Here is a 12,311-nt window from a genome sequence, read left to right on the forward strand (position 1 = left end):
TATCTGCTGTCTTGGCCTGACAGTTATACACTTCTGCCTTTGATCCTATTTTTTTTTTTTCTTTCGAAGGCCAGAAATATTTTTGCGCACATGGTGTACACAACTGTTCCACTTACAATGGATACATTTGTATCTATTCCACCTACAGTGTGACAATCTCAGTGTTAACATTGACAAGCAACTCAATCGATTCCTTGCCGATATGGGATTGCGACCCTTATCCTGAAAATCCATAGCTTCTGCAAAAAAGCAAAGCCTTGCATGATGTTGTGATAAAGCTAACAAACTAATGATCTACAAATATATTGAGAAGAGTGAGATGTTCTTGGTAAGCAGTAAAATATCAAATATGTAAAAATGTCTAGTCCAGAAAGCGGTGCAGTGAGACATACCATAATAATTGGAAATGCACATGTGAATTGCTTATTGCATGTTACAAAACAGGTAATGGATTATATATACAGCTTAAAGCACCAAAATTAGGACAGTGTTCAAAAAATGTTAGTTAGAGTTTCAGTTATGATCTGTTTTTGGACCTCTGCTGTGACCATCAGCCTGTGGATGGATTACTGTGTGAAGAAATTATGACATCTGCAGACCTAGGCTGCTGTGTAACTTAAGTCCACCTAGAGGCAAGGAAATGTTTACAGCAAACACAGTGTTGTCTGCACAGATGTCATGGTTCAGATTTATTTAGAGGGCAAATGCTCCATTAGTTGGGCTTTTTAATTAGCACACTTGTCTGACAGAGGACCTGCTGATGAGGGGAAAGGAAGCACTGCTTACTCTGGCCCCAATACCACACACACGCACACACCGAACAGATCTGCTAAAAGACCAATAACATTTCATGCAGTCATCAACAAACACAGCAAGTGAACGTCACAGGTGCCACATCGTCTCCACTCTGAAATACACACATTACACAAAAGAATCACCCCCGAATGTCTCCATCACCAACAACAACTCACACACGAAGAACAAAGCCCGTTAGAGACATTTACATATAAATGAATATTCATAAAAATAAGACAGAGTGGAGGGTATTGTCGCTGTACCATTTTCCGGATGTTCGGTTTCTCCAATGCTCCCATCTGGGGTGGTTCTCTCATAGTGGTCCTCAGGCAGGGTCAGTGGTCCGATGCGAGGACCAGACGATGACTTACTGCTGGGAGTCTCCGATTCCTCCAAGCCGCTGTCATAGTAGCTGTGCTGAGAGGCATCCTGCAGGTCCTGCACAGGGTTGGTGGTGGAAAAGGTCACTCGACGATGGGCATGCTGAAAAACAGAGACAGAACATGTTTCTTCAACACCAAGAGACAAAATTCCAAATGTATTTTTCAGATACATTTTCTTTGTGTTTGATGTCTCTCTAACGGTAAAAGCTGGAGCTCAAAAAGCACCAATTCAAAACTCCAGTCTGAATACTGCTGACCCTTTAAAGTTCACTCTTCAAAAGTCAGAAAATAGTATCAAATATTAAACACCTTTGAATATTGAGTAGTCTTTTGCACAATTATTATTCTGGAGATTACACAAGGTATGAATATATGAAGAGAATGGGGTTATTGACTTCAGTAATAAGAATGTGCAAATTGGAGGCAGCAGAAATTACTGCAATCCACACTGCATTACAAAGCATTTATATACTATATATACACTATATATATAAAATACTATATATACAGATAACAAATGCTATATGACAGGTTGAACTTTACACTACAATGTCAAAACGTTTCCAGAAAGACAGGTTGATATTGCGGTCTGCCTCTAAGACAATAAAATAGCAGTTGTTGATGTGAGGTGTATTTCATCTTATTAAAAAGTTGAGATGGAGGTGGAGTATGTACAAAGAAGCTATTTACATGAGCTATTTGAAACCATTTGCAGGATATAGCAGCAATAAAAAGAAATTCCCATGTATGGAAACAATCTTTATTCATATGCATGAAGTTGGATACAAACTTGATAAAACAAGCATCACAGGGAGTCAAAGAAAGTGAGAGTGTGAATCGTATCATTATTGCTGTTATTATCATTATTAGTCAGACAGAATTGTCACTGTCAAATTAATTCTGAATACAATGATTGGTGTACTAATCAGTAACCTCAGTGATCGGTTTTCTATCTTTCTATTTCTCTTTTCCAAGCTTCTGATGTGCAACCCAGCCGAAAGTAAGACAATATTTTTGCAATTTCACACTAACAGATTCCCAAGAAGATATAGATAAGACTAACTAAAAAGAACTTTGAGAGGATAGTTTAGGACAAGCATGCTTTTGCAAGCATCATAATGTTATTACATACAGTTTAGCTATTCTATGCAGAAGGGACTTGATCAAAGAATAAAAAAGTAAATTAATGAATGAAAATACTGATGGATTCCTAAATTTGATTGCTAGAAGTCGAGCAGATCAGCATGTAATGAATCATTGGAGATCACACCTTTTATCAAATTGAATGGCTTGTAAATACAGTTAGGAGACCATTAAATTTCCTTATCCAAAGATCAGTTTACTAATGGCTACTTACCACCGATCCACAACAGAAAGATGACTCCTTACAGTGAACGTGCAGTCTCACTCTTCACCCCACCCCCACACACGAGCTCCTCTCGTAAAAGTCAAGAAAGCACTGATACAGCAGAACAGGCTTGCCTCTGCTGTACTAGTCAGCCCAGATCAATATAACTGGCCAGGGCTTTCTACCATTCAACCACTTTTCAAGCAAACAGAAAAGAAAAGAAATGCTTTTAGGGCTTAGGTAAGAGCCATCAACACCGTAATACCATCAGTGGGCTTTACAACATTTCCAGAAAGCTGTTCATCTCCCCATCATCTCGACCCATCATATTTCTAACGGCGCACTAATGCATCTCTTGGACTTTAACCCAAATAATGATTATTAGAGTTGTAGAGTGACTAATGTTTTGTTTTGACTGGATTTCTTTTTTTTCCCCCAATAGTACTGCCACATTGCTAAATCAATAAATACTACATAGTAAAGAAAAAAATAAACTGTCTTGGACTTCTCAGATACCAACAACATGAAATAGAACTAAAGCTACATTTACAACCAACAATATTATTTTACACATAAGGAAACTGAATTTCATGCCTTTTTTTCAAAGAGTTATTTGCATTCTGGGAACACAAATGAAGAAAAATGGTAATATGGTTTATATTCTTTACATTAACCACACTCTTTGCTTGGCATATATTCATATGGAACATATTTAACTGTAGATATATGCTTATTAGCCATGCATCATACTGAAAAATGCACTCTTTATTACATTTAAGAAGAACACAAATTACATTGATCAATCTACGTTATATCAGGAATAATACAATACAAAGTGAAAATAGACCTCACAAAACAAAAGTTCTCAAAACAGAACTCCTCCACCACAAAATATAAAAAAAGTTTCTTTACTGTCTCTTCTGTGATATTTTTTGAAAATCTGCAGTTGATCCAAGCAACTTGACTGGACAATTTACATATTCCAATGGTGCATTCTTAAAATAATTGGTTGTCTTTAAGGCTCCACTTCTCGGTAAATGCAAGGAGGGCATTTAGTTGTCCAAATATGGATTCCTGCTTAAACTTCTCCTCAAGGCATCACCCCAGAGAGTCAGCATGATATGATAACTAGCAAAGGCTGCAGAGATGGGGAAATAGATTCCCCTTTCAGTCAGAGCAAGAATCCTTCGCCAGGCCTAGGGGGGCTGCAGCAAGACAGAGGGATGGAAGGGGGGGGGGGGGGGGGCTAAACAGGAGAGGGGAGCTGGTCAGGCAGACAAGGAAGATGCTTTGGCTGAAGGGGACAAGAAGAAGGATTAGATTATGGGAGACTGGAGGCGGGAGAATGGGATTGTTTGGGCATTGTTATATGAGTAAGAAGCTATGGGGCTGAGAATGGAAGAAGGGGCATTAATTATGGCATCTGAATTCATAACCCCATTTAGATTGGGCTAAAATGGCCTCATTTATAATAATGCAATCCTACAGCAGATGGAGAAGATGCAGCAGGATTCTGTCTTTACAAGAGGAACAAGACAAATTTGCTTTGCTGTTGATAAACCGTAACCATTCACCGCCTACCTAGAGCTCTTTCTTTCTGTAAGACTGCCTGACATGTAATGTGTAATTCACTGACACAGAGTAATTTATTATTACATATTACAATGTTGTTATTCCTTCATTTCATTACTATATTCATGATAAGTCAAAAGTAAACTAGGAAACATTTTGTTAGTTTAAACTTCATACTGGGACACATTAGTGTTATTCCACTCCAGTATAATAATATTTTACTTGACCTTTATGTTGCCACCCAAAAAATCCTACCAAGACACAGTTTCAACTTAAGATACAAGACAATAGACTCATTTGTGTATACGGATATAAAAGTATATTCATGATCACAGCACTTTAACCTCCATCTATTTCACAATACAAGTCTTTAAGGTCCTGCTTCTCAAACTTGAAAACCTTGGTAAGCAGGGGGACTTTGGACAAATATTACTCGCAGATCCCTCCCTCTCCATCTCTCTCTCCAAAACTGCCTGTGGAGGAAGCTGCCTGTTATGCACAAGATTTTGTAAACATTATCTCTGATCTGGCCAATACTAAGGCCATTTAGACACCCCTCCTGGCTCTGAATGGTTGTTTTGGCTCAAGCAAGGTAGATGTTGGCAAACCACATAAAGGGCAATGGGGGGAGCTTAAGGAGCCTGAATTTATTTTACAGATTTTTTTTTTTCACACTAAATTTAATTCAGTAGTTTGTCTCATTCCATGGTTTCAGATAATCTGCTTTGTTACTTAAAATGTTAGTTTTGTCTAATTTTGCAGGCAATTCTGAAACATTGGCTTTATTCTAGTCTAGTCTTTGTTTGACTAGACTAGTCAAAGCGAAAAAGTAGAAAAGCTAAATTATAGACTTCAAATGGGCTACATAGATAATTGGCAATCTTTCTGGAGAAAACCTGGTCTGATGAGGAGAGACGGCATCCATCCCACTTTGGAAGGAGCAGCTCTCATTTCTAGAAATACGGATGAATTTATTTGCCACCCTAAAACATGACAACCCAGGGCTCAGACCAGGATGCAGAGTTGTAGTCTTACACACTTCTCTGCAGCTTCCCACCTGCTGCTACCCACCCAATCGATTAACACAAAAGGAGCAAATCCTCTTGTGCAAAAAGAAATTATTAAAACAAAAACTTTAACTGAACAAAAACATCAAACTATTAAATGTGGTTTGCTGAATATCAGATCTCTCCTTTCGAAGTCTCTGTTAGTGAATGAGTTGATTTGTGATCATCATATTGATATATTTTGTCTTACAGAAACCTGGCTGCAGCAGGAGGATCATGTTAGCATTAATGAAGCAACTCCCTCTGACTGTTTAAATGTTCACGTTCCTCGAACCACAGGCAGAGGAGGAGGAGTGGCAGCTATTTTCAGATCAGGGTTACTCATCAGTCCCAGACCCAAGATTAGTTTGAGCTCTTTTGAATATCTGATTCTCAGTTTTTCCCACGCAAAGTGGAAATCCCAGAAACCTCTTGTGTTTGTTGTTGTGTATCGTCCACCTGGCCCTTATTCTGAGTTTCTGTCTGAATTCTCAGAGTTTTTATCCCAGTTAGTGCTGAGTACAGATAAAGTCATTGTAGTGGGTGACTTTAATATTCATGTAGATGTTGAAAATGACAGCCTGAATATGAACTTTAATTCTATTTTGGACTCTATAGGATTTTCTCAGAGTGTACACAGACCGACTCACTGCCTTGGTCACACCCTTGATCTTGTGCTGACTTATGGCATTGAGAGTGAACAGTTAACAGTGTTCCCTCATAACCCTGTCTTATCTGACCATTTTCTGATAACCTTTGAGTTTACATTACTTGACTATACAGTTTCTGAGAAGAAATTTACGTATAGAAGGTGTCTATCAGAGGATGCTGTAACCAGATTTAAAGAATTAATTCCATCATCCTTTTCTTCACTGCCATGTGCAGATATGACAGAGGACGACTACCTAAACTTTACTCCAGCAGCACTTGACTCTCTTGTTGACAGCACTATAGTTTCAATGCGTACAGCGCTGGACAATGTTGCCCCTCTGAAAAGGAAGGTAATCAGTCAGAAGAGGTTGGCTCCTTGGTAAAATTCACAGCTGCGTGCTTTAAAGCAGACTGCAAGAAAGCTGGAGAGACAGTGGCGTTCCTCTAATTTAGAAGAGTCTCAGTTAGTCTGGAAAGATAGTTTAATAACGTATAAGAAAGCCCTTCGTAAAGCTAGAACTGCTTATTATTCATCATTGATAGAAGAGAATAAGAATAATCCCAGGTTTCTTTTCAGCACTGTAGCCAGTCTGACTAAGAGTCCGAGCTCTGCTGAGCCAGTTATTCCTTTAACTCTCAGCAGTGATGATTTCATGAGCTTCTTTATTAATAAAATTGTTTCTATCAGAGAGAAGATTGATGGAGTCCTTCCCACTATTATCAGTGATGTATCATCAAGTACAGCAGCTTTAGAAGTATCTTTAGAACCTGATTTGTATTTAGACGGCTTCTGTCCAGTTGATCTCTCTGAACTAACAACAGCAATAGTCTCTTCTAAACCATCAACTTGTGTTTTAGACCCAATCCCAACCAGACTGTTCAAGGAGGTTTTCCCATTAATTGACACTTCCATATTGGATTTGATCAATCTGTCTTTGTTGACAGGATATGTACCTCAGACTTTTAAGGTTGCTGTAATTAAACCTTTACTTAAAACACCTACTCTTGATTCAGAAGTGTTGGCTCATTATAGACCTATATCCAATCTCCCTTTTATGTCTAAAGTTCTTGAAAAAATAGTTGCAGCTCAGCTTTGTGATCATTTACACAGAAATAATCTGTTTGAAGAGTTTCAGTCAGGATTCAGAGTGCATCATAGCACAGAAACTGCACTGCTGAAAGTTACCAATGATCTCCTCTTAGCCTCTGATAGCGGACTTGTGTCTGTGCTCGTCCTGTTGGATCTCAGTGCTGCATTTGATACGGTCGATCACAGTATCTTATTACACAGACTTGAACATGTTATTGGGATTAAAGGAACTGCATTAGGCTGGTTTAAATCATATTTATCTGATAGATTTCAGTTTGTTCTTGTAAATGAAGAATCTTCCTCACACACCAGAGTAAGTCATGGAGTTCCCCAGGGTTCTGTGCTTGGACCGATTCTTTTTACTTTATACATGCTTCCATTAGGTAACATTATTAGACAGCATGGCATAAATTTCCATTGCTATGCTGATGATACTCAGCTGTACTTATCTATAAAACCAGATGAACCCAATAGGTTGGTCAGACTACAAGCATGTCTTAAAGACATAAAGACCTGGATGACTCAGAACTGTCTGCTGCTAAATTCAGACAAAACTGAAGTCGTTATCTTTGGACCTGAGCGTTTCAGGGAGAAATTGTCTAGCTATATAGTTACTCTAGATGGTATTTCCTTGGCTTCTAGTTCTACAGTGAGGAACCTTTGAGTTATTTTTGACCAGAACTTATCATTTGACTCGCATATAAAACAGGTTTCTAGGACTGCCTTCTTTCACCTTCGTAATATTGTTAAAATCAGGAACATCTTGTCTCAGAGTGATGCAGAAAAACTAATTCATGCATTTGTTACTTCAAGATTGGACTACTGTAATTCTTTATTATTGGGCTGTCCCACATATTCTCTGAAAAGCCTTCAGTTGATCCAAAATGCTGCAGCCAGAGTTTTGACGAGAACTAACAGGAGAGATCATATTTCTCCAGTTTTAGCTTCTCTTCATTGGCTCCCTGTTAAATTCAGAATAGAATTTAAGATTCTTCTCCTTACACATAAAGCTCTTAATGACCGAGCTCCATCATATCTTAAAGATCTCATTGTAAGATATTTTCCTAACAGAGCACTTCGTTCCCAAACTGCAGGTTTACTTGAGGTTCCCAGAGTTTCTAAAAGTAGAATGGGAGGCAGAGCCTTCAGTTATCAGGCCCCTCTCTTGTGGAATAAGCTGCTAGTAAATGTCCGGGAAGCAGACACCCTTTCCACTTTTAAGACCAGGCTTAAAACTTTCCTTTTTGATAAAGCTTATAGTTAGGGATGGCTCAGGTGATCCTGAAACATCCCATAGTTAAGCTGCTATAGGCCTAGACTGCTGGGGGGCCTCATCTGACACACCTTTCCTTACTTCACTCTCTTTATGTATATGTGATATTATTATGGTCATTAACTCGTGTTTCCCTGTTCCAACAGATATCCTTTGAATGGTGTTACAGTGCCGCCGCCGCGGCAGCCCCCTCCCCCCCTTTCTGTCTTCTCAAACCCCAGCTGGTCGAGGCGGATGGCCACCCTTCCTGAGTCTGGTTCTGCCAGAGGTTTCTTCCTGTTAAAAGGGAGTCGTTTCTCTCCACAGTCGCCTCAGGCACGCTCAGGCCGGGAGATTGGACCGAAAAACAAAAAGTTTTCAGTGCAATCTGTTGGTTTTCTTAGCTAGGAAATTGTTTTTGAATTGGCCCTATATGAACGAATTGGATTATTTTATGAATTATGATTATTATTAATTAATTGAATTCCAATTGGCTTGAATTGGACTTACTATCTAAGTGCCTTGAGATGACATTTGTTGTATTTGGCGCTATATAAATAAAAAAAAAATGAAATGAGAATGTTATGTAAGTTGAACATGCTTTTATAGCTTTTGTTGGCAACAAATAGCACTGCACAGCCCTTTTTATCGATCTGTCTAAAGCTTTTCATACTGTGAACCACTCCATCCTTGAAGATAGATTATATAAAATAATATATATATATATTTATATTTGAAAATGACCTGACGGACAGAACTCAGTGAGTGCAGGTAGACGACTGCACTTCCACCTCACTCACTTTTACAAAAGGAGAGCCACAAGGGTCAGTCTTGGGGCCACTTTTGTTCAAACTTTACATCAATAACATCAATCACAATATATCAAATGCAATTTTTTATTTTGCATTTGATGGGCATTGTAATTGAAAATTCCCTTTTATTTAACTGCTCAGATTCAGCAGCTTGTTAAAAAAAACAAAAAACAACTGAAACTAGGTTTTTTCTTTCGAATAAAATCATGTCTCCCTTTTGAATCTAGAAAAAGACTGATTCCTCTTACATTCATGTCTGTGCTGGACTACGGAGATGTCTTGTATATGCACACCTCCTCTCAAAGCTTACAGTCCCTGGATATTGTCTATCACGGAGCTCGGAGGTTCATCACCAATTTTAAATCTCCTACACATCATTGTTTGCCGTATGCTCATGTTGGATGGTCTTCTTTGTCTGCTCGTAGACTCAATCACTGGCGTATTCTAATTTATAAGTCTATTCTAGGTCTGCTCCCATCCTACCTTCTGACCTACATCAGTCAGAGGAGCACACACTATATTATCATAATATAATCTTCGTTCTTAGGATCTTTTTTTACTGTCTGTTCCTAAAGTCAGAACTGAACTGGGAAAAAAGGCATTCAGGTTTGCGGCTCCATTTACTTGGAATGAGCTTCAAAAAGATCTGAAACTTAACGATCTGGTTTCACTGGACTCTTTTAAGAGGATGTTGAGAGACTTGGAGGCGGACGCATCTGGCTGCAGATTTTGACTGATTTTCTTTTTATGATTGCCTGTGTTTGTCTGAAACTGTTTAATGTGCTGCTGCCCGTCTTGGCCAGGACACTCTTGAAAAAGAGATTTTTTTTTTATCTCAGTGAGGTTTTCCTGGTTAAATAAAGGTTAAATAAAAAAAATAAAAAAATGCTCATTGTTTATTTACAGAACACCTGAAATAAATGAAAGCATGGATTCATGAGCACCTTCTCTCTGTCTTTCACTGATGTGCTGAAGCTGACATGTTTCATAGTTAATGCACACAGTATAGAAGTGTTCTGGTGAATTACAGAGACTTAACAGCTTTTTTCTGAAAAAAAAACAAAAGTTTAATTTATCAGATAAAGTGTATCAGATATTGAACAAATGGAATAAAACATAATGATTTAATAATTCAGCTTGAAATGAAGACTTGTTATTTCAATTGTTAAAGACTGAATTAGACTGAGGACTAGAAAATTCTATTAAATTCTAATAAAATGTACTATTGTAAATAAAGACCTACGTATTGAAGGTAAGGCAGGATCTTGGGATTAAGAGGAGAGAAGCTTGTTGCCATAAACTTGAAAGTGTATTTCAGGTTATGTGAGACTGCTGGTCCATATTACATTTTCTGCACTCTGAGATTTACACCAAACGCATGAGGAATGGTGGGGGTGGGGCGTGTGCATGTTTGTGTGGGTGGGTGAGGGGTAGTGCTGTGTGATTTAAATACAGAACTTAAACTTTCTTTTGCATTACTCTGTATTTGACACATGACAGTGATGTGACATCCGCAAAGCTGTAAGCCCTGTTAGTGAGTGGCAACAGCTGCAGGAAAACGTACAGTATATCACCACCTGTATCACTAATGTTGTCTGGTGTGATGGAGGACTCCTGCACTGGGACGAGATATTGCTTTGGTGTGAGAAGATACATCTTCATTATTCACCCAACCTTTGACTTGCTTCTTTGTGTCTTTATTGGAAAAATGCACCTGCAGTTTATGAATGCGCTTATGCCTAACAGTTATATTTATATCTAATCCCTTGCACATAACAGTCTGCACAGTCTGTACAAACGACTGGATTTAAATCTTTAACTTTGTAAAATTTTATATTAAAAAACAAGTATGTATTTTCCTGCTGCTTGAAGAAATAAGAAGAAGTTTCTGTTGCAAAAAGTTGTTCCTGAACAACAAGGACAGCATCTCGATGACTCTGCAGCGTCTCTATTACAACTGCTGATTTGCACTACTGATCCCTGTTGGGACAGCAGGCCCCCACTACTGCTGTTCTCTCGCAATACACTGAGTTCTCTCTCTATTCAAATTGCCCTGGATTTACTGGAGACCACTCTGCCATCAGGTGCCCTGTCATCCAGCCAAGCCGCACTGATTGCCAGTGTACAGGCCTGCTGAAACTTATGCAGATGGAAAAGTTCTTCCATCTTCTATGCAGAGTCCCAGAAGACTCATAGGAGAGAGATGTGGTGTTTTAATCTCTGTGCTGTTCTTCCAAGTTTGCCAAGTTAGTCATTTTTTGTCTGATCTACGACTGAATATTTGGTTATTAAGCTGGTGACGTAATTGTGTGCATTTTCACTAGATGTTACTGCACTGCAAGATGATGGTTAATTGCACCTATTGCACATTTTAGGTCAAGATCCTTCCCTGTTGTGTACTGGCAGCTGGGTACACCTCACTTTAACAAATCACCAGTATTACTGAAGAACATTGGTAACAAACCCTCTGTAACCATTGTAAACCCTTTTAACCATATCATTCTTTATTATTCAATCTAACCTGAGATTTAAAGGTTGAGACAGCATCTGGTTTTGGAGGCATTAACCTCAGAATTTCCGAGAAGAATCCCTTGTTTTCCATGTGCAAGGAGTAATGTATTTGACACAGTTAAAGTGTTGCCAAAGTTTTCCGTTTAATCTTTTATTACACAAAGGTGTTGCTTGAGCTAAGTCACTGTGGCCAGTGAAACATGCTGAACATTATGAATTTTACAACGCGGAGCGAACCACAACAAAAGCGTGATTTTTATAACTTTGAAAAAGATCAAAACAAAGCTAAACATTACCATTGCTACATTGTGGTGTCTTGGATGCAATTTGTAAGCAGAAAACACAGCTTCTGCAGACACAAAAACAGAAGAGTCTATTTTCCTCTAATGACACCAAACTAAGAAAATAGTGGGCTTCAGGTGGTAGGGTGTATTTCACACAGGGACTGGTGGAGAGAAATCAATGGTTTTAACCAGTTATGATGACAAATGGCAATGATAGACTCTCCTGCAATAGCCACAACTTTTCAAGCTGCAGCTAACCCATGTGGCCCTGTTTATCAATACTAAGTTGGGGTATACCGTTTGTGTACTGATGCTGGAAGCCATATTTTGCCTACTGAATCACGGTTATGTGTCTCTGATATTATGAAATGGGTTTTTTGCCCATGTTAAAGGAAACGGCTGATGTCTCAGTGCCCCTGTGATATGAAAAATTCAATTTAAAAGGATGAGAGAAAGAATGGTGCACGGCCTGTTTTCATTCCCTCACACTGAGATATGAGAATGATGTTCCATTGTGTGGAGGAAATGATGCCAATCGTGCTGCAGAGAAATTCCTTCATAATTCAA

General features: G+C 38.7%; 1 protein-coding gene across 1 annotated transcript in view; it reads right to left on the minus strand.

Moving 5' to 3' along the window:
- The window catches only part of pcdh1a (protocadherin 1a), an 83,133-nt gene that overhangs the window by 18,270 nt on the left and 52,552 nt on the right, over positions 1–12,311 (minus strand). The window contains exon 4 of the mRNA XM_075486297.1: positions 1,059–1,278. Coding sequence (XP_075342412.1) covers positions 1,059–1,278 — 220 coding nt within the window. The remainder of the gene's footprint in view (positions 1–1,058; positions 1,279–12,311) is intronic.

Source organism: Odontesthes bonariensis, chromosome 16 (assembly GCF_027942865.1).
Source record: "Odontesthes bonariensis isolate fOdoBon6 chromosome 16, fOdoBon6.hap1, whole genome shotgun sequence".
Lineage (NCBI taxonomy): Eukaryota > Metazoa > Chordata > Actinopteri > Atheriniformes > Atherinopsidae > Odontesthes > Odontesthes bonariensis.